This window comes from Podarcis tiliguerta (genome assembly GCF_965153285.1).
Source record: "Podarcis tiliguerta genome assembly, chromosome: 13".
Lineage (NCBI taxonomy): Eukaryota > Metazoa > Chordata > Lepidosauria > Squamata > Lacertidae > Podarcis > Podarcis tiliguerta.
The window spans coordinates 53,799,547-53,819,930 of NC_139546.1; the positions used below are offsets into that span (position 1 = coordinate 53,799,547).

General features: G+C 46.6%; 3 protein-coding genes across 4 annotated transcripts in view; all 3 read right to left on the reverse strand.

Annotated features, from left to right (window-relative positions):
* LOC310663007 (uncharacterized protein) overlaps nucleotides 1-20,384 on the reverse strand; it is a 54,584-nt gene that overhangs the window by 9,361 nt on the left and 24,839 nt on the right. The gene's annotated exons all lie outside the window — the stretch shown is intronic.
* Nucleotides 379-19,804, reverse strand: LOC310662975 (zinc finger protein with KRAB and SCAN domains 4-like). 2 transcript variants are annotated; one of them, XM_083410423.1, is made up of 6 exons: nucleotides 19,540-19,804; nucleotides 17,986-18,483; nucleotides 17,734-17,815; nucleotides 17,419-17,501; nucleotides 16,858-16,984; nucleotides 379-1,850 (listed from the first exon to the last, which is right to left on the reverse strand). In XM_083410423.1, the coding sequence occupies exons 2-6, from the start codon at nucleotides 18,400-18,402 to the stop codon at nucleotides 949-951; spliced, it is 1,611 nt and encodes a 536-aa protein (XP_083266549.1). In that variant the 5' UTR covers nucleotides 18,403-18,483; nucleotides 19,540-19,804; the 3' UTR covers nucleotides 379-948. The 2 variants fall into 2 exon arrangements, with proteins under 2 accessions (XP_083266549.1, XP_083266550.1); XM_083410424.1 differs by lacking the exon at nucleotides 379-1,850 and adding an exon at nucleotides 12,196-14,967 and having other exon boundaries at nucleotides 19,540-19,777.
* LOC310663043 (uncharacterized protein) overlaps nucleotides 5,688-20,384 on the reverse strand; it is a 39,921-nt gene continuing 25,224 nt past the window's right edge. Inside the window, exons 3-5 of the mRNA XM_083410589.1 lie at nucleotides 9,832-9,958; nucleotides 7,290-8,431; nucleotides 5,688-7,256 (exon numbers count right to left, since the gene is read on the reverse strand). Coding sequence (XP_083266715.1) covers nucleotides 7,344-8,431; nucleotides 9,832-9,844 — 1,101 coding nt within the window. The 5' untranslated portion in view covers nucleotides 9,845-9,958 and the 3' untranslated portion in view covers nucleotides 5,688-7,256; nucleotides 7,290-7,343. The remainder of the gene's footprint in view (nucleotides 7,257-7,289; nucleotides 8,432-9,831; nucleotides 9,959-20,384) is intronic.

Here is a 20,384-nt window from a genome sequence, read left to right on the forward strand (position 1 = left end):
CGGGACAGAGATACAGGACAATGAAGACAAGAACGAGCCGTCTTAAGAACAGCTTCTTCTCCAGAGCGATCTCGGCCCTGAATGGGAAGCCCGGACTTTGAAAGTCATCTAATCTCCCTTGTTGTATTATACTGTATTGTTTAATTAGTATTTTTATGGAGCAGTCAAATAATTTCATTGTCCCCGAAGGGGGCAATGACAATAAATATATTATTATTATTATTATTATTATTATTATTAATTTGCAGGTGTCAGGAATCCTACTTGACTGGCAACCCTACCTTTCACCAAACACACCCTTATTCCCACTGCCACCCCAGAGAACTCCTATCTGAAAACTTCACCCCTAACGTAGAAAGGAATTATAAATCTGGTATTGTATACCTGTTTTATTGGAAAATGAAAAATAAATTCATGTTTGTGTACATAAGCATGTGGTTTCAAATGTTCCTGCTTCTTTTTTACTTAATTACAATGGTAACAATGCGCATCTTTATGCTGTTCCTCTACTCCTCTACTACTGATCTAACCAACCCTCCTTCACAACTACCACCCCCTCTCTCTTCACGCCATCCTCCATCAGTCTCTCCTGAAGAGGCCAAAAACCATCTTGGTTGCTAGTCCTGGAATACCATCTCCCTGCCTTGCAGGCCTTTTCCCACCTACACTGGGAGAGAAGGGCCCAGTGAGATGGATGGAAGGAGAGACTCCAGCTACAAAAGCTGAGGCTGCTGAACAGACTCTTTGGCTTAGGATATTGGGGGGGGGGGTGTTGCTGTAGGGTTTTGAATATTTATTTTAGATCTTGTTGTGGTTTATGTGGTTATTCTTCAATTTGGTTGTGTATTCTACTGTTTTATTGTTTACGACTGCTTTGCTATTTATTTGATTTATTACATTTGTATGATGGCTTTCACCCAAAGATCTCAAAGGTAGGATGGCCATCTGTTATGAATTCTTTTGTTGAATATCCTTCATTGCAGGGGGTTGGAGAAGATGACTCTCACCGTCCAATCCAATGCAACAACCCAATGATTCTTGGGGAATCTGATTCTCCCTGCTGTGAGTTCTTTGATGGGAAGTGAGAAAGGACTCCTGACTAAAACTCTCTCCGCATTCCAAGCATTTATACGGTCTCTCCATAGTATGTATTATTTGATGGGAAATGAGATGGGAGTCCTGACTAAAAGTCCTTCCACATTCCAAGCATTTGTGTGGGCTCACCCAGGTATGAGTTCTTTGATGGGAAGTGAGGCTTCCTTTCTGAGTGAATCTCATTCCACATTCCAAGCACTGATAGGGTTTCTCCCCTGTATGAGTTCTTTGGTGGAAAGTGAAAGAGTCACTCCGAGAGAAGCTCTTTCCGCATTCCAAGCACTGAAATGGTTTCTCCCCTGTATGAATTATTTGATGGGCAGTGAGTTTGATGCTTTCACTGAAGCTCTTTCCACATTCCAAGCACTGATAAGGTTTTGTATGAATTCTTTGATGGGAAGTGAGATTATATTTCCAGTCAAAGCTCTTTCCACACTCCCAGCACTTATATGGTTTCTCCCTTGTATGGATTTTTTGATGGGAAGTGACATAGGCCTTTGTACTGAAGCTTTTCCCGCATTCCAAGCACTGATAAGGTTTCTCTCCTTTATGAATTCTTTGATGGATAGTGAGATTTTGTTTCATGTTGAAGCTCTTCCCACATTCCAAGCACTGATATGGTTTCTTCCCAATGGGATTTCTTGGATGGGATGAGGAATGAGAGCTCTCTCCACACTCCAGATATTGATATGGGTTCTCCACTGTGTGGATTTTGTCATGGATTCGCTGGTTCTTAATTTCTAATTCATCACCACCTGCAACAAAGAGAGGAAGGAGAGTCCACAATTATTGAATAAAGCACATCACTGCTTCTATTGTAGGAAGCCCTATTGGGAATTAGATGGGAGGTCTTAGTAAAGGAATCACTGCCTTTCTGGACTGGCATTCACTGAGATATTTATGGCAACCTGACTCAAAAGGCCTGGCTCTTTTGTGGGATGTATTTTTTTGGCCCTATCATGGAATCCGCACCATCTCCAAGGTCAGTAGTCTCTTTGGCCATCCAAAACTGACAAGCAGAAACAGAAAATCTGACAGTCCAGCTAACCACATTGAATCCCGAATTATTCCAGCCAGCTCCAGTGATTGGCATTGCAGGAAGTTTCAAAGAATGGCAAAGAGATGTTGGTTTCTCTTTCTTTTTGGTTTGTTATTTTCTTTACTATGATTATTTAGATTAGCTTGGTATTTATATTATGGTGAATACTTTCAATTAAAAAAATAAAACCTGACAGAAGCTATTTCCATTTCACTAACCACTCTGAAGTCTACATTTAAAAACGACCAGGCAGTTCAGACCAGCCTGCTCCTTGCTTAAAAAGGCAGAAGAGGTGGAAGAATATTCACAGGCAAAACAGGCAACAGTGCATCATTCAAGGTAAACTGTGTGGGTGTGAGAATCCCAGATGCTGTAGGTGGTGCGGTTCAACTCCATCAAAGTCTAGAAGGTTCACCACATAGGTTTATATATGGAATATCAAAATGGATATTAAGTTCGAACAGGGAACCTTACCAAGAAAGGCCATGACCCCATAATTCTCCTTTATAACTTCCGTATACAGAGCTTTCTGGTCAGGATCCAATAATCCCCACTGCTCACCCGTGAAACAAACAGCGACATCTTCAGAGAACAGTGAACTGTTAAAAAGAGAGAGAGAGTGAAAGGGAGAGAGAGAGGTCCTCCTCTTAGCCAGAATAACGATTATCTGCTATGAATTGTTTTGTTGTTTCCTGCCTGTTAAGTATTGCACAGTTTTAATGTGATTGTTTTACCGCACTTCTTTTAATGTCTTAATGGAATTATTTTTGTGTTTCATTGTGTGCATTAGGCCACCTCCAAGGGCACATGGGGCACAACGTAGAGGGGGTGGGAAAGCCCCATTGTGCAATAGATGGGGCTGGTTAGGTGAATCATGGTTACTGTTTTTTATGGTTTGCAAACTGATGAGAAATGTATTTTAGTATTTCACAATAAGTAGACAAATAAAACAGCAACGATCAATAAATAATGGTAACAACATTCAGAAGAAGAATTAAGGTGAGGTGGATGTTCCTTAATCTCAGTACATAAATCTTCTTCAGTAACATTGTCAGTCTTTGTTAAGGGCAGTTTTGACAGAAGCCAAGAGGAAGAGGTGAGAGATTCGTTTGACTCCAGAGGAATCGTGGCTGCCCCACTCCCTCCGCCTCTTTCCCCACAAGGCTCCTTCGCCCCTACCTGAGCTGGTTCCACAGTCACTGCTCCCCCTCCGCCACCAAGAAAAGATGGATGAGGAGGTCTTGCCGGCAATCTCCTGTCACCTGCGAGAGAGGGACAAATGTAAGGTTCTTCACTTAGGCAGGAAGAACCAGCTACACAAGTGTAAGATGGAGAACGTAGGGGTTTTCGTAGACCAAAAGCTGAAGATGAGTCAACAGTGTGATGCAGCAGCCAAAAAAGGCTAATGCGATTCTAAGCTGCACCCACAGAAGTCTAGTGTTCAGATAAAAGGAAGTTATAGCACCACTCTATTCTGCCTTGGGGAGACCCCACCTGGAGTTCCATGTCTGGTTCTGGACACTGCAATTTAAAAAGTATATTGACAAGCTGGAAGGTGTGCAGAGGAAGTCAACTAGGATGATCAAGGGTCTGGAAGCCATGCCTTATGGTGAATGGTTGAAGGAGATGAGGACAGAGGAACCTGAGAGGAGGGGAGTTGACTCAATGTATCCAAGGAGCTTCTGTCTAAACATCTGAGGGTAAGGGGTGTTTGACAGTGGAACAGATCCCCTTGTAAGGTGGTGGACTCTCCTTCCATGGATAGTTTTTAAGTGTCATGGATGCTTTGACATTCTTGTATTGCGGGGGTTGGACTAGATGACCTTCAGGGTCCCTTCCAACTCTATAATTCTAGGATTCTACTAAAGTCTCATTTGCTGAGTGCATTGCCTAGCTGCCTTGGAAACTGGTGCCAAATGCAGCAGCCAAATTATAAACTAATTATGGGCTGAGGTCCCACTCTTCATTTATGACCTTTCTATCCCCTCTTTTTCTGCAAGGACACCCAGGTGGCATTTTAGTGGAGATTCCTGCACTGCACAGGGTTGTCCTGGGGTCTCTTGAGCTTGTTGATCAGGTGGTTAGCAGTTCAAATTGGCGAGCCGGGCTGAGCTCCCGTGGCTCCGTCCCAGCTCCCGCCAACCTAGCAGGCTTGAAAGCGAGTAGATAAATAGGTACTGCTGTGACTCCTCGCGGTGTTCCGCTGCGCCAGAAGTGGGCTAGTTCCTGCTGGCCCCCCGACCCGGAAAGCTGTCTGGGGACGAAGGCCGGCTCCCTCAAATCAGGGTGAGAGCCGCACCCCATAATCCCCTTGGGCTGGACTTAACTGGGTCCTGACCCTTTTACCGTGCATGGGGGGGGGGTCCCACGCTGCATGTATTTGGAAGACCCCCAATGCACCCTTTGGGGAAGGGAGAGGAGGCTCACCAGATCCCAGAGGAGAGCAGGTAGATCCCTTCCTCTCGAGCAAGGCAGGCGCTGCGGAGGGAGGGGCTTAGGCTCGGGAGGACCGGCCAGCTTCGCCTTCCTTTCCTGTCTGCTCTAGGAATGCAGCTCTGCTCCTCTTAACCCTTGGACAGCTGAGCCCGGGCCGAGTCTGGAGCTGCAGTCCCTCAGAAACGCCACCAGGGGGCTGGAACTTCTCACTCTGATTGGCTACCGAGACTGCCAGCCAGAGGCGGGGGCGGAGCCAGCCCTTTTGGCGGGAAGATGAGAGGCGCCTTTTCTGAGGGAGTTTTGAGGCTGGAGCTGAGAGGGGAGGAAGGGAGGAGGAGGAGGAGAGTCTGAGTCTGAGTCTGAGGGAGAAGTGGCTCCGGCCTGAGGGGAATCTCGAAGGAGAGAGGAAAAGGGGCTGAGTCAGGGGGGGGAGACAGGCTCTGGGGGTCTGAGAGAAAGAAGGGGGCCGAGGGATCCCCTGGGTCTGGCGCACAAAATAAAACGCCTCAGGAGGGGCATTGCTGAGAGAGAGGGAGGCTGAGGGAAAATATTAGGCAGTGAAGGAAGCTGGGCTGTGCGGAGGCCGAGCCAGCTGCTCTGGCACCTGGAGCAGCACACAAGCTGTGCACCTGGATCAGGGCCAGCCACCCACAGGGGCGCTACCTGCGGCAGGTGTCCAGGGGGGCAATGTCACCCCCCCCAGGGATGACACTCGGGGCCGCCCACCCCACCGCACCCCCTTCCTCTAACAGTGGGGCTGTTTCAAGAGCATTTAACTGCAACACCTCTCATAACTAGGAGAAAGACAGTGAAGCAACAGTAGCATTGGGGTAATGCTGCCAGTTCACTTCACAGGTATGTTGTAAGAGTTTCTTTTTATGAAGCATTTTGAACACTTCAGATGCAGAGGCTGCGTTTCTCCCCATGTTGTGCCGCCACCACCTTCGCTCTGCCAGTGCCCACACCCTCCTGCACCACCTTCCCACTGTATTCAAGGGGCCCAGCTGCGAGCTCACTCTTTGCTGGGTCTTCCACCAAACCCCCCTTTCTTCCCATTGCCACCCCGATGACTCTTATCAGAACACTTCACAACCAACATACCAAGGAATGATGCGTCTGGAGTATAACTGGTTTATTAAATCATAAACAAGAAGTTCAAGGTAACTTTGTGTACATAAGCATGTGCTTTCAGATGTTCCTGTTCCTTTTTTTTACTTTATTAAAACTGAAACAAGGGGCATTATTATGCTGTTCCTATTTTACTGCTCTAACCAACCCTGCTACTACCCCCCCCCCACTCCCCGTGTCTCTATTGAAAAGGCCAGATACCACCTTGGCCGTGAGTCCTGGAAGACCTGCTCCCTGCCTTGTAGGCCTTTTCACAAGTGGCCTGGAAGAGTAGGCCCTAGAGTGACTGGTAGACGGACTGAGTCCAGCTACGAAAGCTGAGGCTGCTGAATAGGCCCTTGGACTTAGGAGGTATGGTCAGGCGTTCTGAGGTTGGTATTTGTATCTTTATTTTACATCTTGTGAGTTATGTGGCTATTCTTCAGTTTGGTTGTGTATTTTTTATGAGTTATTTCTAACGACTTTAATTTTATCTATTTATTTGGCTGCTGTAAAATGTTATACCACCCTTCATTCAAAGATCTCAGGGCGATTCGTGGTGTAAAAATACAATATAAAAATAAAAAATGCATGCACACTTTCTGAGAGTTTCATTATAGAGCTAGTGTGATATAGTGGTTAGAGTGCTGGACTATGACCTGGCAGACCTGGGTTCAAATCCCCACTCAGCCATGAAGCTTGGAGGCCAGGAACTGCTTCACAACCAAACTTACCTCACAGGATTATATAGTCAGCATTAAATGAGATAGGAAACAACCGTGTAACAGCACCTTCAAGGACAGGGTGTTATAGGAATGCAATTAATGAATTTCAATATGTCAGGATGTGCATTTAGGCAGGCACAACCAGCTGCACAAATATAAGATGAGGGACAACTAGCTAGCCAGTAGGACACATAAAAAGCATCTAGGGCTTTTATGTCAACAGAGTGAAGCACCAACAAAGAAAGGCTAATGCTATTCTAAGCTGCATCAAGACAGGATAAGAGAATCATAGCGCTGTAGAGTTGGAAGGAGCACAGAGGGTCCTTTAGTCAAACCCCTTGAAATGCAGGAAAGATATGTTGCATACAGGGCAGGAAAGGAGGTTTCAACTTCCTCTCAGTAACGCAGTTAATGCACTTCACTATGGATGATGCATTTTGGATTACCTCCATCCCTTTTGCAAGCTGCTTCCTTTGTATCTCCACAATGGCTTTGATGTCTCTGGGGCCAAACCTTTTGTGCCAGATTCTGAGTGAGCTTCATCCCTGATGATGATGATGATGAATGGGTGCAGAGGAGGGAGACCAACGCAATCAAGGGTCTGGAAACCAAGCCTAATGAGGGACAGTTGAGGGAGATCGGGATGTCTATCATGGAGAAGAGAAGATTGAGAAGGAGATCTGAAAGCCGTCTTCCAATATCTAAAGAGCTGTGCCATGGAAGAGGGAGCAAGCATGCTTTCTCCTGCTCCAGTGGAAGGACCCAAACCAAGCAAACTTGCTTTCTCGTGGGAAGGACCCACACCAATGCATTCAAGATACAAGTAGGGAGAATCTGATTAAACATCAGGCAGAATTTTCTGGCAGTACTCTTCTGGCAGACTTTTCTGGTGGACTCTTCTTGAATTGAAGGTTTTAAGGCAAAGACTGGATTGCCATCTGTCATGAATTCTTTTGTTGAATATCCTGCATTGCAGGGGTCTGGAGAAGACGACCCTCACCATCCAATCCAATGCAACAATTCAATGATTCTGGGACACTGTGATTCTCCCCGCTATGAGTTCTTTGATGGGAAGTAAGATAGGACTCCTGACTAAAACTCTTTCCACATTCCAAGCATTTATATGGTCTTGCCCCTGTATGAATTATTTGATGGGAAATGAGATACGAGTCCTGACTAAAACTTCTTCCACATTCCAAGCATTTATATGGGCTCTCCCAGGTATGTGTTCTTTCATGGGAAGTGAGATTGCCACTATGAGTGAATCTCCTCCCACATTCCCTACACTGAAATGGTTTCTCCCCTGTATGAATTATTTGATGGGAAGTTAGACCTCCCTTCTGTTTAAAGCTCTTTCCACATTCCAAGCACTTATAGGGTTTCTCCCCTGTATGAATTCTTTGATGGGAAGTGAGCTTGGCGCTTTCCCTGAAACTCTGCCCACATTCTAAGCACTGATAAGGTTTTTCTCTTCTATGAATTCTTTGATGGGAAGTGAGATTATATTTCCAGTTGAAACTCTGCCCACATTCCAAACACTGATAAGGTTTTTCTCTTGTATGAATTCTTTGATGGGAAGTGAGAGTGGCACTTTGACTAAAGCTCTTTCCACATTCCAAGCACTGAAAAGGTTTCTCCCCTGTATGAATTCTTTGGTGGACCATGAGTTGTTCCCCCCGAATAAACCTCTTTCCACATTCCATGCACTGATAAGGTTTCTCCCCTGTGTGGATTCTTTGATGGGAACTAAGGCTGCACCTGTAACTAAAGCTCTTCCCACATTCCAAGCACTTATATGGTTTCTCCCCTGTATGAATTCTTTCATGGATAGTGAGATGACCCCTCTGATTGAAGCTCTTCCCACAGTCCAAGCACTGGTAGGGTTTCTTCCCAGTGGGAGTCCTTTTTTGGGAAGCTGAATGGGGGCTTTGACTAAAGCTCTTTCCACATTCCAAATATTTACTTGGTTTCTCCTCTGTGGGGATTTCATCATGGTCTCCCTTGTTCTTCATTTCTGATTCATCACCATCTGCAGCAAAGAGAGAAATGGATTACAGCCTCAGCAAGAAATGGAGCCCCCAATTCCTGAAAGTGTTTTCTTTTCTTTTTTGTATTTTTCCCACGCCCTAAATTAAGTTTTTTCTAATAACATGGTTGGTGAAGGCTTTTCGTCTTCCCACTTTGCCATACCAGATTCAAGCATGCCAGCTGTGTTTGACATCGTGACCCTCCAAGTCTAGGAGCTGTGTGTTTTCCAGCAGTATCTAGTCTTTTATCCAACACAGGCAGGCAGCTTCAAAATACAATTCCAAATATGGGAGTGCAGACCCTCCTCTGTCTTTTCTATCAATGAGAATCTTATGTTTTATCCTACGTTTATTCCCCCTCCGAATAAACTTAAACAGGTCTTTTTTGTCAATCTTTTAGGCATCGTGTGTCATTAAGTATTGGGATTGTTTGGAATAAAAATAGAATTTTTGGGAGAATATTATTGCCAAGATTCTCCCCATTGCATTCCCCACAAAGTTTTCGCATTGATATCATTATAGACGATATGATCCTTTGTCGATACCAACATTCCTAAACACTTCACTTTTTTCTCTATTTCCCAGCCGGTAATTTCCCCTAAATTCATTTTAGCTTGGTTACCCATGTTTTTAACTAACATTTTGGTTTTATCTTTATTTATTTTAAAACCCGCCAATTTTCCAAATTCAATTACCTCCTTTAATAACTCTAATATACCTTCTAGAGGTTCTTCCAGAGTTAAGACAATATCATCTTTTGTTTTATAATTTTGTTTGCCGACTTTTATTCCCCTATTTTTGTCATTATTCCTAACATTTTGCAGTAACATTTCTAAGGTAAGGATAAATAATAACAGAGAGAGTGGGCACCATTGTCTTTTTCCCTTCCTAATGTTACATTTCTCTGAGACAACATTGCTTATTATAATCTTTGTCCATTGTTCCTTATATAAAGCATTAATGCCTCTTAAGAAGGCATTACCTGGTTCCATCTTCTCCTCCGTTTTTATGATACGTAACTTTTCTCTCTTTTTCGTTTCTGTTGTTTTCTTCTCTATATTTACATTAGTTTGGTTTTTGTTGCATTGTATGTTGAAAGCTTTCAATAATAATAATAAAAAAGGACAGAAGCTACGTCCACTTCCATAACCACTCTGAAGCCTGCTTTAAAAAAAGGCCTGGGCAGTTCACACCAGCCTGATCCTTGTTTAAAAAGGCATAAGTGGTGGAAGAATATTGGCAGGCAAAACATTCAGTAGCCTCCATTCAAGGTAAATTGTGTGGGTGTGAGAATCCCAGATGCTGTAGGTGGCGCTGTCAAAATCCATCAAAATCTGGGAGGTTCACCACATATATGTATGGAATTTCAAAACAGATATTAAGCTTCATCAGACAGCCTTACCCAGAGAGGCCATGATCCCACAATTCTCGACTCTAACTTCCCTTTGCAGAGCTCTCTAATCAGGATCCAGCAATGCCCACTGCTCACGCAGGAAACAAACAGCGACGTCTTCAAAGGACAGTGAACTCTTTAAAAAGAGAGAGAGAGAAAGGTCTTCCTCTTAACCAGTATGAAGATTATCCTCTATGAATTGTGGGGAGTTTTTTCGTTTCCTGCCTGTTAAGTACCGCCCTGTTTTAATGGGATTGTTTTGCTGCACATTTTAAGTATGGACGCTTCTTTTAACATCTTAATGTAATTGTTTTGTTGTCTGTTGTGTGCATGGTTCTCCCAATGCCCCAAGGTGAACTTCAAGGAGCACATGGGGGACAATGTGCAGATGCTGGGGAAACAGATGGGGCTGGTTAGGCCTGGATGTGCACCAGTGGGACATGGGGCTTGCTCAGCTGGGGAGCAAGAAGACCCAAAGAAGCCCTCTTGCCCCCCAGCTGAGCCTCACCAGTCCCCCTTCCTGCCTCAAGGCAGCGGGTGAGAGTTTGCCCACCAGCCTCACCCACTGCTGCTTTGAAATGGGCTCCTTTCCAATATTGTGATATATCGCCCTAGTGTGGTGTTTAGCTGGCGGTACCTTAGATGTTGAAAAGCAGTTATGGCCCAGCCTTAGTCCTGGTTACTGTGGGGTTTTCTAACGGTTGGTAAACTGTTCAGAAGCGTATTTTAGGATTTCACAATAAATAGACAAATAAGGCTGCAACAATTGATAAATAACGGTAATGACATTCAGAAGGAGAATTAAGGTGAGGTGGAGGTTGCTTATTCTTAGCACGTAAACCTTCTTCAATAACATTGTCAGTCTTTGTTAAGGGCTGTTTTGACAGAAGCCAAGAGGAAGAGGCGAGAGATCCCTGGGACTCTAGAGGCCCCCTGGCTGCCCCACCCCTCCGCCTCTTCCCCCACAAAACCGCTTTCCCCTGCCTGAGCTGGTTCCAGAAAAGATGGATGAGGAGGTCTTGCCGGCAATCTCCTGTCACCTGCGAGAGACAAAGGTAAGTGGGGAGCCAGGAGTGCAGGATGCTTCTCTCAAGAGGTAATACACTGCCTTTCTAACTACAGATGGACCTTAGAGAAAGTACAGATGTCACTGAGGAATTTCCAGAGGGACAAATGTAAGGTTCTTCACTTAGGCAGGGGGAAGCAGCTACCCAAGTGTAAGATGGAGAACGTAGGGGTTTCGTAGATTGTAGGCTGCATCCACAGAGGTCTAGAGTCCAGATCAAGAGAATTAACAGCACCCCTCTCTTCTGCCCTGGGCAGACCCCTCCTGGAGTTATGGGCCCCACAATTTAGGAAGGATATTGGCAAGCTGGGAGGGGTTCAAAGGAGGGCGACCAGGGTGATCTGGCTGCCCCACCCCTCCGCCTCTTCCCCCCCAAGGCTCCTGCCCCCAACCTGAGCTGCTTCCACAGCTGCTGCTTCTCCTCCGCCCCCAAGATGGATGAGGAGCCTTCCCCCTCCCTGAGCGGTTCCACCTTTTACCGTGCATGGGGGAGGGGGGTCCCACGCTGCATGGATTGGGAAGACCCCCAATGCACCCTCTGGGGAAGGGAGAGGAGGCTCACCAGATCCCAGAGGAGAGCGGGCAGATCCCTTCCTCTCGAGCAAGGCAGGCGCTGCGGAGGGCGGGGCTTGGGCGCGGGAGGACCGGCCAGCTTCGCCTTCTTTTCCTGTCCGCTCTAGGAAGGCAGCTCCGCTCCTCTTAACCCTTGGCCTGCCGAGCGCCCCTTCTCTCCCTCTCCGAAGCAGGAGGATTGGGGGCCCCTCTTGGCTGGCGAGCTGAGCTGCTCCCTCCCTTGGAAAGGGCAGCAGGAGGGGCAGCCGGAAGGGGGAAACCCCAGCGGGGAACCGGAGGGTTGGGGGGACTCCCAGGGTCATCTAGTCGCACCTCCTCCTGCGATGCAGGAATCTCAGCTGAAGCATCCACGACGGATGGTCATCTGTTTAAAGACCTCCAAGGAAGGAGAGTCCGTCCGCTTCCAAGGGAGTCCCAGTAATTCGTGGAATCTCCTTTTCTGTCCTTTTAATGCTTTGGTCCAGGGTGATGGATGTACAGATGGACTCCAGCTACAGCAGCTGAGACTGCGGATGAGGACAGTGACCATCCTGGCTGGAAGTCCTATAAGACCTTTTCCTGCCTTGCAGGCCTTTTCCCATGTGGCCTAGCAGAGTCCAGACTGACTCCAGCTACAAAAGCTGAGGCTGCTGAACAGAGACTTGGGTTTAGCAGGTTTGGGGGTGGGGTTGTAGCTGTAGGTTTTTGTATATTTTAGAACTTCTCATGATTTATGTGGGTATTCTTCAGTCTGGTTGTGTATTCTAAAGTTTTATTCACTGTTTATGACTACTTTGCCATTTAATTTATTACATTTGTATAATGACTTTCACCAGAAGATCTCAGAGTGCTTCGCAGCATAAAAATACAAAATAAAAACACAAAATACATAATAAAAGCAAGAATCAATACAAAAGAATAACCATCTTCCCACAAACACATTTGAAAAGACATACAGTGGTACCTTGGTTCTCAAACGCCTTGGTCCTCAAACAACTTGGAACCCACAAGGAAGGAAGTGTTCCGGGTTGTGAACATTATTCGGAAGCCAAACATGCTCTGTTTCAAGCATTACGCTTCTGATTTGAGTGCCCCACTTCCATTTTGAGTTCCTCAGTTTCATTTTGAGTGTTATGCTGAGGTCTTTCCTGTTTTTGCTATTTTTGCGGCTCTTTTTGTGTGTGTGTGACTCTGTGGAACCCAGTTCAGTTACTGATTGATTGTGTGACTGCACTACATGATTTATTGCTTTCATTTATGGATCAATGGTCTTGCTAGTAGGAAAATTCATGTTAAATTGCTGTTTTGGGTTTGTTGTTTTTTTAAGACTGCAACAGATTAATCCACTTTGCATTACTTTCTATGGGAAAGCGCATCTTGGTTTTGGAATGCTTTGGTTTGGGAACGGACTTCCAGAATGGATAAAGTTTGAGAACCAAGGTACCACCCTTACTGCCCCCCTAGCTAACAGTACTTTAAATGCACCACTATATTATTGTTTTGATACATGTGTACAGAACTTTTAAGTACAAGGACGTGTACCTAAACGTGAAGCGAAATTGCACACATGCACAATTTCTGAGAGCCTTATGACAGAGATAGGGTGGTATAGTGGTTAGAGTGTCAGAGTATGACTTGGCAGACCTGGGTTCAAATTCCTACTTGGCCCTGATGCTCACCAGGTGTCCTTGGGGGCCTGGCACTGCTTCACATCCTGACCAACCTCACAGGGTTATTGTCAGGATTAAAAGAAGAGGGGGGAAACCTGGGGGAAAAGGTGGTATTTGAATGCAATAAATGAATTTAAGTAGGGACAAATATCAGGTTCTGCACATAGGCAGGAATAACATGCATATACAGTGGTACCTTGAGTTACAGACGCTTCAGGTTACAGACTCTGCTTACCCAGAAATATTACCTCAGGTTAAGAACTTTGCTTCAGGATGAGAACAGAAATCGTGCAGCGGCAGCAGCGGGAGGCCCCATTAGCTAAAGTGGTACCTCAGGTTAAGAACAGTTTCAGGTTAAGAACAGACCTCTAGAACGAATTAAGTTCTTAACCCGAGGTACCATTGTATTGGAAAAGGATCAAGGGCTCTAAGTAGACCACAAGTTTGTAGTGAGTCAACAGTGAGATGCAGCAGCAAAATAAAAAGCTGGTGCCATTCTAGGCTGCATCATCACAGAATCATACAGTTGGCAGGAACCCCAAGGGTCTTCCACTCCAACCCCCCGCAATGCAGGAATGTTGTGTTGCACACATTGAGTCTCCACAATGGCTTTCATGCTTCTGGGGCCAAACCTTTTGAACCAGAGTTCTGGATCTGCTTCATCCCTGACAAGCTGGAATGGGGGCAGAGGAGGGAGACCAAGGGGATCAAGGCTATGGAAACCAAGACTTTGGAGAAACGGTTGAGGGAGCCGGGATGTTTATTATGGAGAAAAGGAGATGGAGAAGGAGATGTGATAGACATCTTCCAACATCGAAAGGGCTGTGCCATGGAAGAGTGAGCAAACTTGCTTTTTTCTGTTCCGGTGGAAGGACACAGCAATGAATTCAAGATACAAGTAGGGGAATCTGATGAAACATCGGGAAAAAATTTCTGACAGCAAGAACTGTTTGACTGTAGAACAAAGAAGTTCAGGTGGTGGTGGACTCTTCTTGATTTGAAGGATTTTAAGCAAAGGTTTGATGGTCATCTGTTATGAATTCTTTTGTTGAATATCCTTCATTGCAGGGGGTTGGAGAAGATGACTCTCACCATCCAATCCAATACAACAATCCAATGATTTTTGGGGAATCTGATTCTCCCTGCTGTGAGTTCTTTGATGGGAAGTGAGAAAGGACTCCTGACTAAAACTCTCTCCACATTGCAAGCATTTATGTGGACTCTCTCCCAGGTATGAGTTCTTTGATGGGAAGTGAGACTTCCTTTCTGAGTGAATCTTTCCACAATGCAAGCACTGATAGGGTTTCTCCCTTGTATGGATTTTTTGATGGGAAGTTACATAGGCCTTTGAACTGAAGCTCTTCCCGCATTCCAAGCACTGAAACGGTTTCTCCCCTGTATGAATTATTTGATGGGTAGTGAGATGGGACCTCTGACTGAAGCGCTTTCCACATTCCAAGCACTGATATGGTTTCTCCCTTGTATGAATTCTCTCATGGATAGTGAGATGGGACCTCTGATTGAAGCTCTTCCCACAGTTCAAGCACTGGTAGGGTTTCTCCCTTGTATGAATTCTTTGATGGGAAGTGACATAGGCCTTCTTACTGAAGCTCTTCCCACATTCCAAGCACTGATAAGGTTTCTCTCCTTTATGACTCATTTGATGGGCCGTGAGATGGGCCCTCTGACGGAAGCTATTCCCACATTCCAAGCACTGATGCTTTTTCTTCCCAGTAGCACTCATGGGATGGGATGAGGAATGAGAGCTCTCTCCACACTCCACATATTGATATGGGTTCTCCACTGTGTGGATTTTGTCATGGATTCGCTGGTTCTTAATTTCTAACTCATCACCACCTGCATCAAAGAGAGATATGGATTTGAGCATCAGGAGGAAGGAGAGGCCACAACTATTGAATAAAGCACATCACTGCTTCTGTTATAGGAAGCCCTATTGGGACTTAGATGGGAGGTCTTAATAAAGGAATCACTGCCTTTCTTGACTGGCATTCACTGAGATATTTAGGGCAACCTGACTCAAAAGGCCTGGCTCTTTTCTGGGATGTATTTTCTAATTCATCACCACCTGCAACAAAGAGATACGGATTTTCAACATCTATATGCAGCCGCTGGGGTAGATCATCAGGGGGTTTGGGCTGGGTGTTCATCAGTATGCAGATGACACCCAGCTCTACCTCTCTTTCAAATCAGAACCAGTGAAGGCGGTGAAGGTCCTGTGTGTGTGTCTAGAGGCGGTTGGAGGATGGATGGCAGCTAACAGATTGAGGTTGAATCCTGACAAGACAGAAGTACTCTTTTTTGGGGAAAGGAGGCGGACGGGTGTGGAGGACTCTCTGGTCCTGAATGGGCTAACTGTGCCCATGAAGGACCAGATGCACAGTCATTTTGGACTCACAGCTGTCCATGGAGGTGCAGGTCAAGTCTGTGTCCAGGGCAGCTGTTTATCAGCTCCATCTGGTACGCAGGCTGAGACCCTACCTGCCCGCGGACTGTCTTGCCAGAGTGGTGCATGCTCTAGTTATCTCTCGCTTAGACTACTGCAATGCGCTCTATGTGGGGCTGCCTTTGACCCGGAAAGATGAACAGGTCAAATCGCTGATGATACATTGAGCAATGGATATATGATATAACATTGAAATGGCAGCATGGGAAAGATTGTGGAATGGAGAATTGAAATTTACAGCATGTTATGAGTTAAAAGAACACTATAGGTGTGATGCGTGCCTCCTCCCTCCGTGACTGCACTTAGCAGAGACACTCTCGAGGCCAGCCACCATAAATTCCTTTCTTTATTGCTTTTCGACAAGATTACATGCAGAATAAACAAAGCGACCCGTCTCTCACGAGGCATTGCTCTAACTACTTTCTCTTTTCCCTCTCCCGCAAGACCAACAGAGCCAACGGCCCAGCCCCTTCAGTCTTTCCCTGTGACGTGGATCCCCCTCTCTCTGAAGCACCCCTTCCTCCCCAGACTCACTGCTCTCTTCTCTGTCCTCTGAGGACTGACTGCTGATTAGTGGAGACCTCTCTCTGTACCCCCTGATTCTCTCCTCCCTTGCTGCCTGCAGTTCCCTGACAATAGGAAAATGATGTACAGATGGCATTTGACTCCTAGTAACTTAGCTAAAATGTACAAGACCAAAGCAAATGCCTGCTGGGAATGTCAAGGGAAGTATATTCCCTTGTTGTTTCACATGTTGTGTTTGTGTAAGATAGTAAAAGTCTTCGGGGAAATGATTTATAATGAGTTGAAAAAAATGCTGAAAATAACCTTTTTTAAAAACTGGAAGCTTCCCTTTCAGGTATAATGAGGGGAAAGGTACCCAAAGATGAGGGGGGAAACCTGTATATGTATGGTACCACAGCTGCCTGAATGGTATAGGCCCAAAGATGGAAAGAAAAAGCAGTACCAACAAAAGAAGATTGGCAATTTAAAAAGGCTCCCTTTACCTTTTATAAGAATGAAGCCTCCTTTTAAAAGGTATGGGCAGTTCAGACCAGCCTGATCTCTGTTTAGGGTAAAGGGACCCCTGACAATTAAGATCTCTGTTTAGAAAGGCATAATTGGAGGAAGTATATTCCCAGACCAAACAGTCCTCCATTCAAGGTGACTTGTGGAGGTGTTGGAAGCCCAGCTGCTGAAGGCAGCGCTATTGAGCTCCATCACAATAGAGATATATGTATGGAATTTCAAAACAGATCTCGTGATCCAACTAGGAGCCTTACTGAGAGAGGCCAGGATACCACAATTCTCCTCTGTAACCTCCTTATGCAGAGCTCTCTGGTCAGGATCCAGCAAAGCCCACTCCTCAGCCGTGAAACAAACAGCGACATCTTCAAAAGAAACTGAGTTCTGAAAGAAAAATATCCTTCTCTTAGGCAGCATAAAGATTATTTCCTGCACGTTGCTCTTTTGCTTCCTGCCTGGGTTGTTCTAATCAGATTGGTCTGCTGCACGTTTTGATTATTGATGCTTATTTTAATGCTTTAATGGAGCTCTTTCATAGTGTATTTTAATGATGAGTATGAATCTTAGTGAAAATGGGTGGAACTCCACATTGTTTTATTTGGATAAATATGTCTATGCAAGCTTTTAAGTTTGCCAATTGAAAGAATCTCTTCTCCCTGTGTGTTGTTTTGGGATGGAAAGACTCTCCAGATGTCCTAAAGACAATTTATAATGAATAATTCTAGTGACAAGAGGAGGGGAGAGATTTGTTCTGTCTCAGAAACGCCCTGTCTCCCCCCTCGCCCAGCGCCTTTCCCCCCAAGGCTCCTTCCCCGCACCTGATCCGGTTCCTCAGCCGCTGCTTCCTCTCCACCAGGATTAAGAGATGGAGGAGGAGGTCTTGCCGGCATCCTTCTTTCACCTGCGAGAGACAAAGGGAAGTGGGGAGACAGGAGTGCAGGATGCTTCTCCCAGAGGTGCATTTGGGAGTTTGTCCCCATTTCATATTATGTTAAAATACATCTCCTCTTATTTGGGTTCTTGGCCCCAAGTGTCATGCCGAAAAATACTGACAGAAACCACAGATACTGACAGAAACCATTTTGAGAATGATAGGATGTGGCCAGACTGAGAAGAAATTCCTTCCTCCTTACCCAGGGGCCTCTCTCTGGTGTCCAACGAAGTCCTCTCTGCCTCAGAGGAATCAGGACCCGTTTTTGCAGACAGATCCTTTTCCTGAAAGAGCAACAAGAATTTGTAATAGAGAATGAGAAGATGGGTTTGAGAAGGAATGGCTGGGGCAAAAACTTGAGGGGTATCCAATGTCATTCCAAAAAAAGGATGGGATTTAGGGATCTTCACCCTCCTTGGAGCCCCTTGGGAGCATGCAGAGGAAAGTCTCTTACCTGCTTCTTCTCCGCCTGCTTCCTCTCCTCTGCCTGACTCAGGAGGAAACCTTCGGCCAGGGCCACTGCCTGGGAACTGGTCTCTGCTCCGCATTCCCTCACCCAGCTCTCCATCTCCGCTGGAAGGACAGCCAGGAACTGCTCCAAGATCACCAGGTCCAGCATCTCAGCTTTCGTGTGTCTTTCTGGCTTCAGCCACTGGTGGCAAAAGTGATAGAGTTGGCTGCAAACCTCACGGGGTCCTTTGACTTGCAGGTAGCAGAACCAGTGGAACTGCCGGCTCTGTGCCTCTGAGCGAAGGCTGTCCTCCTCACCCAGGATCTTCTGCACAGAGCTTTCCCAGAATCCTGCACTGCTCCCCATTTCCATGGCCGGGCGTCTTCCTGCTTCAGGGCCAGCTGAGTCTTGCTCATCCATCTTCACTCTCAGGAAGCCTCCAAGAGACAGGAAGGATCCCCTTGGTCCTCTGCCAAGTTCTGTTCGTCCAAATTAGAGGCGCTAGAAAAGCCAACAAAGAAAAAACCTTGTTCTGTTATAAAATCACAACATGGACAAGAGGAGGAAAATGTTCCCTGAGCAAGCGAGGATGAGTCTCGCTAGGAACCAAGGCTGGACTGCACCACTGGCCGGACTTTGAGCTTTGCTTAAGAAGAGAAAGAAGAAGTAATGCTCTTGCCCTCCTAAAAGGAAAGTGACCATCCCAGATGTGCAGGAAAGTGAAGGGATTTCTGTGAAATGAATCAGCCTGGCTGATCCTGCCTTGCAGTGTTTGCAGTCAAGGAATAAAGTCAGAACGGCGATTGACAAGTGAGTCACTCGTGGAAACCAGGCTATAGTGAGGAGTTCCCACCTCCTCAAGACAAACTACTGAGATGGGGTCCGTTTTTCCTTGTTCTGAGGGCCAGATCCTCATCTGGGAAATGCCCTGAGGGCCAAGTGGGTGAGGCCAAAGGACAGAACCCAGAAGCAGGTAAAGTAGGACCTAGCTTCTTTCTGTGATTGTAAGTTGTTTTAAACTCTTTTCAATGTTGTGTTTTAATCCGGGAATTTGCCCTGGGAATTCAGGATGGTGACTGTGTCATTAATAATGTGACATAGCGCAACCCCCACATCTGCGTGGGGTACTTCTGGATCAGTCCCTTTGTGGCCAGGGGACTCCATGCTCTGCTTCTGGTGGGATATTTGCAATGCCCTCCACGCGGAGCTGCGCATGAAGATGATTCGGAAATCGATGGAAAGCAGGGACCAAATTACGGGCTGGCTTCCCTCTCTTTATTCACGGCATTTCTCTCCACCTTTCCCCCCATGAGCTCCAAAAGACAGCCATGGGTCTCGCTCCTCCGTATCCTGACCAGCATTTGAGTGGAGATTCCTGCATTGCTCCTGCTTGGCCCAGATGACTCTCGGGGTTCCCTCCCCACCCTAGAATTCTGAAATTCATTTCACCCACCCCCTGGATCCTTTGCAGAGAGGATCCCTGATTTGGGGGGGGGGTCTCCCTGCACCCTCCCCTTCCCCCCAAAGCACCCCAGGCAAGAAGAGAGAGAGACTCACTCGATGCAGGAGGCGCCTCCGAGGAGACAACAGCTGCCTCTTGACAGGAAGGGGCTGGGGAGGGCGGGGCCTGGACTCGGGAGGACCCGCCCCGCCTTCATTTCTGGTCCTCTCTAGGAGTCCAGCTCAGTTCCTCTTAACCCGGCTGAAAGACCCAGATGAAATCTCCTTGGAACAAATCTCGCGGCAACATTTTACGAGCCATCTCCTCCCTGGGTTCCTCCTCCTCCTTCTTCTTCTCTCTGCCTGCCCCTTCCTTCTGCCCCAGCAATGAGAGCTCAGCGCCCCCTCAGAGCAGCCCCACTTTCAAGGCGCAGTGTCAGAAAGCAGCGAGGAGGCAAAACTAAGGGGGAGAGAGACAGACAGACAGACAGCTGAGCCCGGGCCGAGTCTGGAGCTGCAGTCCCTCAGAAACGCCACCAGGGGGCTGGAACTTCTCTCTCTGATTGGCTACCGAGAGTGCCAGCCAGAGGCGGGGGCGGAGCCAGCCCTTTTGGCGGGAAGATGAGAGGCGCCTTTTCTGAGGGAGTTTTGAGGCTGGAGCTGAGGCGGGAGGAAGGGAGGAGGAGGAGAGGCTGAGTCTGAGGGAGAAGTGGCTCCGGCCTGAGGAGAAGGAGAGAGGAAGGGGGGCTGAGTCGGGGGGGGGAGAAAGAAGAGGGCCGAGGGATCCCCCGGGTCTGGAGCACAAAATAAAACGCCTCAGAAGGGACATTGCTGAGAGAGAGGGAGGCTGAGGGAAAATATTAGGCTGTGAAGGAACCTGGTCTGGGTCAAAAGGATTGAACTGCCACACCTCCATAACTAAGGAAAGGAACGAGAGAGAAGTAACAGAAACCGATTTGAGC

Bases quoted from the DNA above. Each gene is read 5' to 3' on its own strand.
- LOC310662975 (XM_083410423.1), bottom strand. From the start codon at position 18,402: ATGGATGAGCAAGACTCAGCTGGCCCTGAAGCAGGAAGACGCCCGGCC. The intron at 16,985-17,418 runs GTGCGGGGAAGG...TTTTTCTTTCAG, and splicing joins CGGCTGAGGAACCGGATCAG to AACTCAGTTTCTTTTGAAGA. The intron at 1,851-16,857 runs GTAAGGCTCCTA...TCTTTGTTGCAG, and splicing joins TGGTATCCTGGCCTCTCTCA to GTGGTGATGAATTAGAAATT.